This window comes from Vigna unguiculata, chromosome 2, assembly GCF_004118075.2.
Source record: "Vigna unguiculata cultivar IT97K-499-35 chromosome 2, ASM411807v1, whole genome shotgun sequence".
NCBI classification, from domain to species: domain Eukaryota; kingdom Viridiplantae; phylum Streptophyta; class Magnoliopsida; order Fabales; family Fabaceae; genus Vigna; species Vigna unguiculata.
The window spans coordinates 9,360,865-9,374,375 of NC_040280.1; the positions used below are offsets into that span (position 1 = coordinate 9,360,865).

At 33.7% G+C, this 13,511-nt stretch overlaps 3 protein-coding genes across 6 annotated transcripts; 2 read left to right on the forward strand and 1 right to left on the reverse strand.

The window, feature by feature from the left end:
- Nucleotides 1-336: 336 nt before the first annotated feature.
- Nucleotides 337-4,844, forward strand: LOC114167208. Of its 3 annotated transcripts, none has more exons than XR_003600137.1 (3): nt 337-930; nt 1,214-3,675; nt 3,758-4,844. XR_003600137.1 is itself a non-coding variant. In XM_028052228.1 (2 exons), exons 1-2 carry the CDS (start codon nt 3,188-3,190, stop codon nt 4,068-4,070), a joined length of 801 nt encoding a protein of 266 aa, XP_027908029.1. In that variant the 5' UTR covers nt 1,399-3,187; the 3' UTR covers nt 4,071-4,844. The 3 variants fall into 3 exon arrangements, 1 of the variants encoding a protein (XP_027908029.1); XR_003600138.1 differs by having other exon boundaries at nt 769-845; XM_028052228.1 differs by lacking the exon at nt 337-930 and having other exon boundaries at nt 1,399-3,675.
- A 1,643-nt stretch (nt 4,845-6,487) lies between these two features.
- Nucleotides 6,488-11,967, forward strand: LOC114167221. 2 transcript variants are annotated; one of them, XM_028052245.1, is made up of 8 exons: nt 6,488-6,602; nt 9,916-10,149; nt 10,230-10,480; nt 10,574-10,786; nt 10,875-10,967; nt 11,044-11,145; nt 11,229-11,579; nt 11,811-11,967. In XM_028052245.1, exons 5-8 carry the CDS (start codon nt 10,944-10,946, stop codon nt 11,880-11,882), a joined length of 549 nt encoding a protein of 182 aa, XP_027908046.1. In that variant the 5' UTR covers nt 6,488-6,602; nt 9,916-10,149; nt 10,230-10,480; nt 10,574-10,786; nt 10,875-10,943; the 3' UTR covers nt 11,883-11,967. The 2 variants fall into 2 exon arrangements, 1 of the variants encoding a protein (XP_027908046.1); XR_003600139.1 differs by lacking the exons at nt 11,229-11,579; nt 11,811-11,967 and having other exon boundaries at nt 6,496-6,602; nt 11,044-11,146.
- LOC114167233 (DNA-directed RNA polymerase V subunit 1-like) lies at nt 7,371-8,888 on the reverse strand. Its single transcript, XM_028052255.1, has 3 exons — nt 8,795-8,888; nt 8,171-8,338; nt 7,371-7,619 (listed from the first exon to the last, which is right to left on the reverse strand). The coding sequence occupies exons 2-3, from the start codon at nt 8,252-8,254 to the stop codon at nt 7,449-7,451; spliced, it is 255 nt and encodes an 84-aa protein (XP_027908056.1). The 5' UTR covers nt 8,255-8,338; nt 8,795-8,888; the 3' UTR covers nt 7,371-7,448.
- Nucleotides 11,968-13,511: the final 1,544 nt, after the last annotated feature.

The window sequence follows — 13,511 nt, forward strand, 5'->3', positions numbered from 1 at the left end:
ATTCCAATATTCATAATATTTTATACATGTTACATATATAATCATCACCAACACGTTATCTGTTATTCAAACAAAAATATAGAACATAAATCTAATGCATCTTTCTTCCACATATATACAAAAAAAAGGATATATAGCATGGGTCATTTTATGGAAGTTAAAAAGACCTCCACAAATAAAATTCATATAGACTGATTATGATAACTTTTCTAAATGCTAATAATGGAGGAGGTTTTTTATTTTTTCTTAGAAGGTTTATGACCTCCACAAATTACAGCACATTCTTCTCTGAAATAAATGAAATTTTTCCAAGTGAAAACCTAAGTTAACCATAACCTCAACCTTTCGAAAATGTAAGTTTACAGTGCTGTAACCTCACCTAAACGAAAACCTAATTTGATCAATCGAAAACCTAAGCCATGTCGTAGCTCCGTCGCGCTGCGCCGTCTTCGCGCGTCGTCGCGCCCATCTCCGTCGCCGCGTCGTCGCGTCGTCGCGCCCATCTCCGTCGTGCTGCGCTGTCTTCGTCGCGCTGTCGCGCCCATCTCTGTCGCGCTGCGCCGTCTTCGCCGTGTCGTCGCATCGTCGCGCCCATCTCCGTCGCGCTGCGTTGTCTTCGTCGCGCCGTCGCGCTGCGCAGTCTCCGTCGCGGCGTCTCCGTCGCGCAGTCTCCCTCGCGGCGTCTCTGTCGCGTAGTCTCCCTCGCGGCGTCTCCGTCTCGCAATCTCCTTCGCGCCGTCTCTGTCGCGCAGTCTCAGTCGCGCCGTCTCCGTCGGCGTTCTCTTCTTCGCTTCATCTCGGTCGCGCTGTCTTCGTTTCCCCGTCTCCGTCGCGTCATCATCCCGGTTAGCCTCTGTGGTAGCCTCTTTCGTTACGCTCTCTCCTTCACTCTGGCCCTCCATCACATCCAGTGGCTTCTTTACAGTCAAGGTACACCTGGAAATTTTTGTTACCTTATCGATATACCTACAGCTTCTTTAACACATTGCACCACTTTGCTCGATTTGTCACTCTCTACAATAGTCAACTTTACTTCATAGCACACTTTTACAATTGCATCAAACACTACTTTCATGCTATTTGGGAGAGATTGGATGGAACTATTACCCTATCTCTTGCGTAAGGCACCTTTGTCGCACTCTTGTTCAATGATTTTTTAGAGTATCACTTATGGTCAATTAATGTGTTTCTTCACTTTTGTTTTTACTTGCAGCTGTCAATGGACTCATTACCTAATCTCAACTAGCATCCTGGTTTTATTCTCTATCTCTTTATTCATTTGTCATTTGTCATGTTTATGTTGCCTATATTATTAAAACTAGCATTATTTGTGTAGCCTACATTGAAGAACAACTACCATTTGTGTTTCTTCTATGCTTTATAAGTGTTTGTGTATTTTATAAAATACTTATTGCCATTTTGTTTAGGTATCTATTCCAATGGATAAATCTTGGATTGTTAAGCCTCGGAATACAATTGAATACTCAATTGGTTTAAAAAAATTCTTAGATTTTGCTTTTGAAAATGGGGCTGTTGGAGATACAATTAAATGTCCATGTCCCAAATGTGGGTTTATGAAATGGCAAACTAGAGGCGTAGTTGAGGAGCACTTGATTTTAAAAGCATTTCCCAAAAATTATGTTATATGGAATCTTCATGGTGAGAAACAAATAGAAGATATTTCTAGTAATGAAGATGATATACAAGAGGCATTTCATTATGAAAATCCAATGGAAACAATGATCAATGAAGCATTTGGGCACTATAGGCAAGAAGGTACTAATCTAGGCAAAACACAACCATTGGGTGTAGATGATGTTTTGAATGAAAGGCCAAAGGAGCATCATAATGAGTTTATTGATTTTCTCAATGATGGAAATCAAACATTGTGTGACGGGAGCAAGTACACAAAATTAGAGTTTGTAATCAAATTATATCACATCAAGGTTTTGTGTGGATTAAGTGACAAGGCAATGACTATGATCCTAGATTTGTTAAAAGATGCATTTAATGAAGCAAACTTGCCTCTTTCTTTTTATAAGGCTAAGAAAACCATCAACAAACTTGGTCTTAACTATACCAAAATAGATGCATGTCCGAATGATTGTATGTTATATTTAAGAGATGATGAAAAAGATTTGCAAACATGCAAACATTGCGGTACATCTAGATGGAACCCAAAGAAGAAGAAAAAAACAACCTGTAAAAGTTTTGCGTTACTTTCCATTGAAACCAAGATTGCAAAGATTGTTTATGTGTTCTAAGACTGCAGAGCATATGAGATGGCATTCTTTAGAGAACAAAGATGGGTTCATAAGGCATCCAAGGGACGGTGAGGCATGGAAAACATTTAGTTTATTGCATCCTGAGTTTGCTTCTGATCCTCGAAATGTTCGTTTAGGCCTTCCTAGTGATGGTTTTAATCCTTTTGGTACTATGAGTTCTACTTATAGTATTTGGCCAGTGTTTTTAATTCCATACAATCTTCCACCATGGATATGTATGAAGCACACTTCATTGATCCTATCCATGATCATTCCAGGTAAGCAAATGCCAGGAAATAATATTGATGTGTACTTACAACCCCTTGTGGATGAGTTACGCGAGCTATGGAATGATGGTGTGGAGACCTTTGATTCTTCATTGAATGAAACTTTCAGGATGCGAGTAGCTCTTATGTGGACAATTAGTGACTTTCTTGGCCTAGGTATTTTATCTGGTTGGAACACACACACAGGTTTAGCTTGCCCTACTTGTAACTTTGATGCAATACCTTGTCGTCTTCCTTATAGTAAGAAATGGTGTTTTATGGGGCATCGTCGCTTTTTGAGTAGAAACCATAGATTTAGATTGAATCGTGTTCGCTTTGATGGAAGCACCAAAACAAGGAATCCACCACTAAAATTATCAGGATCTGACATTTTTAGGCAAGTTGAAAATATTAATGTTACATTTGGGAGAGGAGTAATTTTGGATGGTAGAGGAAAAAGATATAGAGAAGAAGTTAAACAATGGAAAAAAAGAAGCATTTTCTTTGAACTTCCGTATTGGGAGTCTAATTTGTTACGCCATAATTTAGATTTCATGCATATTGAAAAAAAATGTATTTGACAATTTGGTATATACTTTGTTAAATGAAAAGCCTAAATCCAAAGACAATGTAAATGCTCGGAAAGATTTAAAGGAAATGGGCATAAGAGAGGATCTTTGGCCAGATGATAATGGAAGATATCACCTTGCTTTGTTTTCACTAACTCGTGATACCAAAAAGTTGTTTCTCAAAACTTTGAAAAATGTCATAGTACCGGATGGTTACTCAAGTAACATTTCTAGATGTGTTGATGAGGTGCAACAAAAAATATTTGGGCTAAAAAGTCACGATTGCCATATTATTATGGAGCAATTACTACCGCTGGCAATACGTAATTTGTTACCAAACCATGTCACTGCAACCTTGGTGGAGTTTTGCTCATTTTTTAAAGTCCTTTGTAGTAAAAGTTTAAATCCACAAGAACTTGAAATGCTTCAAGATCGCATTGTGCTAACACTTTGCCACTTAGAGATGTTATTCCCACCATCATTCTTCACGGTTATGGTTCATTTAACTGTCCATCTGGTAGAGGAAGCAAAACTTGGAGGTCCAGTTCATTATCGATATATGTATCCTATAGAAAGGTAATGCTTAGTACTTTTAGATTAAGGTATTATTATCATAAATATCCAAGTTGTTTACTCTATTTATTTCTCATTATTATAGGGAATTAGGTCATTTAAAGACCTTTGTACGAAACAAGGCAAAACCAGAAGGTTTTATAGCTGAGGGATACTTAGCTGAAGAGTCTCTTACCTTTTGTTCTAGATACATTGAAGATATAGAGACAAGGTTCAATAGACCAAGGCGTGTTTGTGATAAAACAGGTGATAATGAGCCTTTTCTGTCATCTATCTTCCCACAAGGTGGGAAGCCAGTAGGAGGTTCCTCGAATTTTACTTTAACTCAGATGCAAAAACTACAAGCCCATCGATATGTGCTTTTAAATTGTGCAGTAGTCACACCATTTGTTGAGTGAGTAATCTACATTAAGTGTGTGATTTGTATTTAAACTAATTAAATTATATTAGTCATGTTGTTTGATTATATATGTAGTGAATTTAGACAACTAATAAAAAGAAGTTCAAGGGGAAGGCGACCTTCAACCACTGAGATCGAAACTAGAGTGTTTAAAGAGTTTGTTGATTGGTTTCAAAGGCGGGTGGGTTATCAAATAGTACACTTTCTGTTATTTACTATGTTTTCTTTCAATTATGGCTAACATAACTTCTTTATTTAGATTATGAATCCAGACACAACAAATACAATGTCTAATGACTTAAAGTTTCTAGCACGAGGTCCATTGGAAAATGCTAACAGATTTACTGCGTACAACATCAATGGGTTTAAATTTCGAACATTGACTCGAGATGAGGGATTGAGAACACAAAATAGTGGTGTGTTTTTAACATCTAATACAGCTTGTGTATCAAGCAGTGTTGACAAGAACTTAAGGCAAGTGGACTTATCCTATTATGGAAAGTTAGAGGATATCATTGAGCTTAATTATTATGGTCAATTCAAAGTTGTTCTTTTCAAGTGTAAGTGGGCAGATACTACACGAGAAAGAGGATATAAAAAGGATCAATGGAATTTTAATTGTGTTAACTTTGATAGACTAATTCATATTGGAGACCGTGAAGAACATGAACCTTATATTTTGGCATCTCAAGCACAAATGGTATATTATGTAGATGATGTGGTCAATAAAGGATGGAGTGTTGTTGTGCATTTAAAGCCAAGAGATTTGTATGAAATGGGAGAAATAGTAGAAGAGGTATATGAAAATGAGCCATACCAAGATCAAGAGCTAGAGAAATTTTATAGTAATGACAATGAATACGTGCAATTGGCTACAAACCATTTAAATGGTGATATCCCTGACTCAAATGTATGAGTTGAAAAAAAAACTAGTAATAAATTTTTTCTTAAAGGTAATGATTTTTTATATTCAAAGTTATTTTCAATGCATGTATACTTGACTCATGTTTGATTTCTTAATGTTAATTTCTTAAGGTGATTATATGTTGCTTCCTCTTGTCAATTTCAGGTCAAGAAGGACCTATAATAAAAAGTGTACTCTTTCTTCTCTAGTTCTCTTTCTTCTTTGGTTCTCTTCACAGGTTATAACTTATATACAGTTTCTTGCACTTCATTAGCTTATAGAAAAGCATAACAAATCCTCATTATATACAGTTAGATAATATGTCATTATATAATTTTCTTTAGAATTTTCTGCTTCATATTCTTTGTTGACTTTTCTCAATAATTAAGATGTTAACCAATTTGTAGATGTTAACCAATTTCTCCACAGGTGGTTTCTTGTGTTTTCTGTCCTTCTTCTCTTGCTCTCACCCTGGATGGTTAGAACTATGAATCTCTTATTTTTTTTCTCTGCTACAAATTCTCTTCTACACTTTTTGTTTAGTTTTTTTTTTCCTTTTTGTGGGGGGAGAATAAATGCATTCTGGGTACTTTATCTCCCAGCATTGGTAAACTCAGTGGACTACAAAGACTGTAAGTAGAAATTATTGTCCTTCAGTAAAATGAATGGTACATAGAGCTGCTAACTAAAGTTTTTAAAATCTATGATTTCAGCTCTATTGTGATAAGAAGAGACTTATAGGCTATTGTGATAAAATGCACAGGAAAAGGTAATTATCTAATCACCTTATTAAATGATTTGGCTAAAAATATGTTTTTAGTAAATTGACATGCCTTGCATTTGCAACATGCTAGATCTTGTGCCTATAATTTATAATTTATCCCAGATTTTCATCTGTATTATCTGTTATCTAAGTGTGAATCAAGGTAAGAACTTGCATTAATTCTATGACTGTTGTATGCTTGTGAATTCCCATGCATATGCCCTTGCTCATATTTTATAAAATTTGAGATAATGAAAGTTTACTACTGATGTGATACATACACAAATTCTAGTATGTTAGCAACTATGAGAGTTTGGGGGACATGGTTATTTTTCCAAGAAGGTTTTCTCTTTATAGGTAAAAGAGGTTATTAAACAACATGTTTACCCAAATTGCATGGCTCAAGCTATCTCTAGGTGGATTAAACCAAATAATTTTTTAAAATATTTTCTGATAGTTGTTGTATTATGTTCAACCAGAGTTTGCTCAGCCATCTCTGGTTTCATATATGATTTCTTTTTGTCATATGAGTGTCTATCTACTGAAGATTTCTAGTATATGTCATACCTGTGATTACTCTTTCAAGTTGATAGGAACTAGTTATCATAATTGCAGACTGCGAAATAGTTAATACCTGAGATTGATAACCTTTCTCTGCTGGATCAAATATGCTCTTTGACAAATGCCAGCTGATAGCCTGATTGTTATGAAACATTTGACCATCTTCTCATGTTTTTTTCTAGTCTTACTTCAGGATAACTTTCTGGGAGTGTCCAATCTTTTGCAATCCTTACTAAATCTCTGCTTCCACTTCCTGACAAATATCATGGACTAACTGATATAGATAAACGTTATCGACAGAGGTAAGCTTATGCCTCAATATTCGTGTTTGTTCCTTACCTATTGTCTTCTAAGTGAATATAAACAAGTAGAAAACTTAGTTTAGATAGCAGCATTTGTGTATGTTTTAATACAAATTCTATGTACATTATTGAATGAAAATTCAGTTCCGATATAAATGAAAATGGTACACACAAGTTGTGTTTGTTCTAAGGTTCTGGTGACTTCCAAAACGGTACACACTCTCTTTTTATATATTCCAAAACCTTAGCTTTTTATTTTTAGCTTTTTATTCCTTTTCAGTTAAACTTCTGATATCATTACACATGATAATTCGAAGAAAATAAGGTAAACACAAAAACACAGAGGAAAAAGGTAACTTACAGATTTAAGGTTGAAGGTGAGTAAGGAAGGAAGGGTTCCAAAAGTGAAAACAGAAGTGAACTGGAATGTGAAAAAAGATAAGAAATTTGGAGAGATTTGGAGAGGAGGGAGACAAAGGAAAAAGCAGAAGAGAGGGTGAGAATGAAATACTCTTAATGTTGGTTATTAATTTTGGAAAAGGTCCTAGAGAAATTTTTTAATTTTATCTTAATGGATGGCAATTAATATATAATGAATAAATATTTTTGTGTTCACTACTTTTTTTACTATAGATAATTACTTTGAGAACAATAGATAACAAAAAATTGAGCATGTGTTCAGTATCCAATTTCCAATACTAATATTCCATCCTTACTTAGTGGACTTATCATTATTTTAGTGTTATCTGCTCTGCCAAATTAGGATAACAAAATTAACTATTACAGAAAATAGAATTGAGCATACTAAAAAACAGTACTAGGACGACATTTACTGACACAATATGTTCATTTTCTCACCGAAGACATGACACTAACGCCATCTGAAACTTCTGGTACTGACAAGCAATTAGGTGGCACTGGAAGATACTTCAAAACATATCCATCTTGAGGAAAATACCCTTTTCCAGCAAGCTTTCTTTTGGTTTCTATTGGGATTCTCTTAATAATTTCCATTGCCTGAAAGATATTTTAAAATCAAAATATTAACCAAAAGCCAAATAGTCAATTTCAGTAGGAAGACATAATGAATTAAAATATTTAAAAAATAGCACACAACAATTAGCCTGGAACCCTCAATTACAGATCATTGTAAAAGCAAATCAAAAACATTTCAGGAGTCAAACTCAAACCTCTCAAATATGCCAATGTCATTTTTTGTCGTGTAAAGAAGAAAATGCAGTTTTGAAGATGTAAATATAACAAATACAAATCATTCAATATAGAAAATCCTTTAATATCAAAATATGATGTTTGGGGCAAAGCATAATGCTAAATCCAACAATTTCTCACTTTGAAGAATGTCTATTTCTATACTGTGGCATGATGTTTAAAGAAAAGTCATCATGTACCAAAACAATAAGAGAGAAAACGTATATAGGCCTAATACAATGGAGGAAGTAACTTAAATCGGCACATAAAAAATCATAAATTGACAAGTGTCAGCATATCTGCAAACAAGTAAAAGAAGAAGCTATTTGGATAGTAAAGTAACAAAAGTAGAAACCAACCTCACAAGGAAGTAAGGCTCGAGTATGATCACCCTCATAGCGATAGCCATATTTTTCTAAAAAACCCCAAAAATCAGGATGCATCTTGGATTTGGATACCTTGAGTGTCAGATAACAAGCCCCATCACTTGTTTTAACATCCCTTATAGAAACTTCAGTAGCATTAAACTGTAAAAGTTAAAAATAAAAATGCACATCAGAAATCAATGCCATATCAGAGGATGCACAGATATGTAAACCATGGAAAAGAGTGGAAGGAAAGACAAAACAATGCACATCAGAAATCAAAAAAGAAAAAGAGTCAGTCTCCTTAAATGTCCTTCAGATGAGAACATACAGTTAGCAAAACATGCCAGGGTTCCACAGGTATCATGAGTTCATGACAAAGATCATAAAATTCTACCAATAACAAAAAATATATACAAACACATTAAAATTAGAAATATATATATATATATATATATATATATATATATATATATATATATATATATATATATATATATATATATATGCAAAGACCTATGTGGAAGAATCAATAGGAAACAATACTAGAAAATATTTCAGGGTTGTAAATCCATATAACTATTAAGAAATGATATTTCGTGATTTGTTCATACTAACCTCACAACAAGGAGATACTAATCTCTGCACCAAACCACTGCCTGATGCTGCCTGATGCTGAAGGCTGAAAGATTGTGAACCAGTTAGATCAAGCACACAAAAATGGCATTAGACAAAGTTTGTATCCTCGTATTAAATCTAGCAAATTAAATGAGTGGTGGCTAGATTACAAAAACATGAAGACAAGAAAATTAACAAACCTCATTCAGGAGCACTTATCTTCAAAATAAAAGATCAATAACAAGAAAAAATACAACAAAATTGTTTAACTAATTTAAATGTTTACCTATCAATTCTTTATAACCCTGTTTCATTATTTTAGTGTTACTGTTAGCATTGTTAAAACTCCTTGCCACATCAACATGTACATATACTCTTTGTTTGGTTGTATCCATAATCACTCGTAGTAGAAGAAAATAAAAGCAAATTGAATATAACCTTTTTCCATAACTTTGAGGAAGTTAGATAAGGGAACTTGTATAAAAGTTAAAGTCTGTAAATTGATTTTAACTGAGAGAAACTTAATGTATGTTACCTTTTTATTTTCTTCTGTTAAAAGTATTTATAGGAGAGTTTATGCAAACAAGATCATAGTTTTCTATTACTGTACCATTTGTTTGATTATTAGCTCAAACTCTATAATAGCTTCATCTGAATGCTACGAATCTTGGTAATATGCTATAACCAAAACAACTTATCAGTCTGGTTTACCAAGTTATGATTAATTGGAGCACAAAAATTTGATTACTTCTCTGTGGTAGACTTATGCATTGATGCTATTGTAATACTGCAGCTACAAACTTCCACTGGTAAATTCTCTTGATTGTGCTTGTTTTTGTCTTTGTTATTGTCAATTTTAGTTAAGTAGAATCCTTGTTCTCGACCTATAGAAAGTAGTAAGTAGTTAATTGCTTCATGTTGAACACAAGTGTTGGTCTCACATAAAGATAAACTAGATCAATATAAAAAAGTTGTTCTTACACTTTTGTATGCTCATTTTCATTACATGTAAATAAGTTTCACTGAATAAACTTTTTTTCCTTGTGGATAATCCCCATGCATTCTTTATATCTAGTTTTCACTGTTGTGATTCACTTTTTGTTTCTCATAAATATATGTAGCCATGCCAAAGGTGAAGCGTTTCCGAAATCCACAGAAATCATCACTTCAGCCTCCAGCCAATTCTTTACCATCAACAAATCCTGCACCAACAAATGAAACTTCATCACACACTTCAATGAGCACAACACCACCAATAGATTCCTCATTGCCCACCGAGAACTCACAACAACCTGAAACATCTACAAAACATGTTCGACGTGAATCTTCATCATATTGGACTGTTCATGCAATAGGTATATGTCATATTTATTTTTACATGACCATAATTTTTAAAATTTTACTTATGGTTAAGTAAGTTGTTTTATGGTTAAAGACTTAGAAGGAGTTATCAAGAAAATTAAGGTGAAGGTCAGAGAAGTAAATAACTTACCTCGTGGGGAACGCATCATTGTGGACTTTGATGAGTTAGGCATGGCAATTGGTGAAGGACAAGGCGTGCTTGCAAGATACTGTGGTACATTGGCAATTGATTGTAATTTGTTTCCAATTAATTTTGAAAGATGGTCTGGGAAAACAGGCATGCCTGACACTTACTTCTTGGAATGCTTTAAGGAAATATTACAGGTATATCTTTATGCATGTTTGACCTTATATCTTTTATAAATGTTACATTTACTCAAATGTTTACACACTAACTATGTCTTCTTTTTTCAAAAGCCTCGATTTTGTTTTAAGACTGGTGAAGCTAGTGCACAACGGTATTGCAAACTAACTCTTGGTAGGAAGTGGGCTGCACATAGGCAGAATTTATGGAATGAGTTCTATGATCCAACGAAAAGCAAAAATGAAATCATAAGTAATGTGCCAAATGGTATAGACAGAACTCAATAGGCTCATTTTGTTACTTATCGTCTAAAACCGGAAACATTGGTACAAGTTACATTATTTTGAATGTTGTGAATTGTTTGTGTAGATATTTTTGTATTGTTGTGTGAACTTACAATATTTTTGTTCATAGGAGATTTGTAAAAAAAATAGAGAAAATCGCAAAAAGCAAGTAATTCCTCATACCGGTGGTTCTAAACCTATGTCAAGAAGAAGACATGAGATGGTAATGATTTTAGTTAACATGACACTTTACTATTTTTTAATTGTTACTCTTTAACTTAACTTCTCTTTTTATTTAGTTTTTGGAAACTGGACAATTGCCTAGTCGAGGAAAGTTATACATTGATACTCATAAAAGAAAGGATGGATCATTTGTAAATGATGCGGCAAAGGCTATATCGGTTAGTTGTACCATAATATGATATTTTCGTGCATTTTCCTTCAATGTTTAGTGTTTTCACTACATATTGTTATATGCCTATAGGAACAAATTGAAGTGGGTTTGACTCAAAGCACTAATGATGAATCAGAGGTTTCCCCTAATGATGTTGTTGGTAAAGTGTTAGGCCCAGAGCATTTTGGGAGGGTGCGATGCATGGGTTTAGGAGCAGCTCCTACTAACTCATTTAGAAATACAAGATTTCGACTTTCGGATTTAAGCATTGCTTCATCTAATGCTGCCACATCATCAACATCTTCTAATCAGTGGCAACAGAAGTACACTAATTTAGAATCCCAAATTCAAACCACCTTGGGTGCACTAAAAGCCTACATGATAATGAAGGAAGGAAAGATCCCTGATGAATTAACTGCCTTCTTTGATCCTCAACCACAAGTAAGTTATGTCTAGCCTTTGGAAACTAATTATCTTGGTACTTATTTGTGATGTGCTTTTTGATACAAGAATTATACTATATCGGTGTGAGTTAATCATCGATACCAAATAATCATGATTTTTGTGCAGGTCAATGATCTAGTAATAAACTATTTTAGTATATGCATGTTGATTTCATGATTTGAGGTTGACGTCCTTCTTGCAGCTAATATTTATCTTTTATAATTTCAGCAAACCGGTGATGCAAATGAGCCTGAGTCTTCTATGGGTACAAGAGGATCATCAGGTGGTAGCAACATTTAGGGTGTTGATGATGCTTTTTAGGATGAAACTATTTTAGTGTATTATGAACTTTGAGTAAGTATGGATTAAGTTGTAATTGTTTCAATTTAAATTGCTTTTATGTTAATATGTTGATTTTGAGAATCAAAAGTTCTAATGATATATATTTGAGCACTTTGGTTGAAGTATTTGATTGAAGTTTACAAAAAATATTGTTGATGTAAAAATATAAGTACCTCAAATTCTAATTACAAACAAAATATTGTTTTTTTATGAGATTTGAATAACGCAATAATAAATCTACAAATTAAATAATACAAACGAAACAGGTTAAAACTTTTACAGTATAATCCTCAAATTGAGGAGGGTATTAACCCCCACAAAAAAATTAAAAATAGGAATTTTGGAATTTTGGAATCAAATAGGTTTATGGAAATAAAGGAGGTTTTAAACCTCCAGAAAATAATAGTCATGAATAGGAGAGGTTATAACCCTCCATTAAAAAACTTCCACAAAATAAACTTGATACCAGGGGTTGTAGAAAACCTCCACAAATAACTTGTGGGGAACCTATCTATGGAGGTTTGAAAAACCCCTGCAAATTATTTTGTGGAGGGTAAAAACCCCCGCTAAACGAAATTAAAACCTCCGCAATTTAGGTTTTTTTTTGTAGTGTCTACTTCCCCTTACTTGGAACTCTAATGCTAATAAAATTTCGGAAGACCCCTTCCTGCTCTAGCCTTCTTCCTACGAAGTTTCTCTATGCTCAGAAAATTTTTGAACACAATTACCAAGCAAATGTACAACCGACAAGCCAATTCATGTTTCTTAGCATTTTATGTGCACAAGGCTTTATAATTTGGTATCTCACAACCATGCATGCATGCATGCAAAAAAAAAGTTTACACACTAATAGCATACACAAGACTCAAACCCACATCCTCCAACACCAATCCACACGCTCAACTACTTGAGCTACCATTGCTCATTATTAAATATCTCCACATGAATTACTATAAAGATCCCTTCAGTTTAATTTATATTAAAAAAAATTATTTTATTTATTTAATTTTCCCGAGTCTAACACACAAGGGTTAGTTGTAATGTATTCTTAACTCTTTGTGAATTACACTATTCAATATAATTTTTTTCCATCACTCTTGTGTTCTATTCTTGTTTTAATTGCATATTCTAGATTGATCGCATATGTGGGAGTACTTGTTGATTGAAAGATTGTTTGGGAAACCTGATTAGGATAGAACAATTAATAGATTTCACATGCTAGACATAGATATGGAACATTTAGTCATTCATATCATCATAAACTTGATCATTAATGAAAACTTATAGTAAAAATTGCTAGATATAGAGTTTTTATTATTCAAGTTTAGACTTGTCGGTAAGAAATTAAGGCTTGTTAGAAAAGGTGTGAATGCTAGAGAAGGAAGTAGAAGTATATTGTTTGGTGTTTCTGCTTTGCATTGAAAACTCAATCCCAATTAAGCTTTTATCATATATTTTATAAAATCAAATTAATTGTTTTTATTGTGTGAATTTTATTGTTCTTTTAGTTTTAAACTTATTTCTCATTCATCAATATATATGTTTCCTTGCTTGAAAATTCTTAACGTTCATTAGTAAATAAACATA

What these genes read in the sequence shown, in the direction of transcription:
- LOC114167208 (XM_028052228.1), top strand. Translation starts at nt 3,188, where the DNA reads ATGGGCATAAGAGAGGATCTTTGGCCAGATGATAATGGAAGATATCAC. An exon ending in TATATGTATCCTATAGAAAG is followed by an intron (nt 3,676 to 3,757) that starts GTAATGCTTAGT and finishes TCATTATTATAG; the next exon opens with GGAATTAGGTCATTTAAAGA.
- LOC114167233 (XM_028052255.1), bottom strand. Translation starts at nt 8,254, where the DNA reads ATGCATCCTGATTTTTGGGGTTTTTTAGAAAAATATGGCTATCGCTAT. An exon ending in GAGCCTTACTTCCTTGTGAG is followed by an intron (nt 7,620 to 8,170) that starts GTTGGTTTCTAC and finishes AATATCTTTCAG; the next exon opens with GCAATGGAAATTATTAAGAG.
- LOC114167221 (XM_028052245.1), top strand. Translation starts at nt 10,944, where the DNA reads ATGTCAAGAAGAAGACATGAGATG. An exon ending in CAAGAAGAAGACATGAGATG is followed by an intron (nt 10,968 to 11,043) that starts GTAATGATTTTA and finishes CTTTTTATTTAG; the next exon opens with TTTTTGGAAACTGGACAATT. An exon ending in TCTTTGATCCTCAACCACAA is followed by an intron (nt 11,580 to 11,810) that starts GTAAGTTATGTC and finishes TTATAATTTCAG; the next exon opens with CAAACCGGTGATGCAAATGA.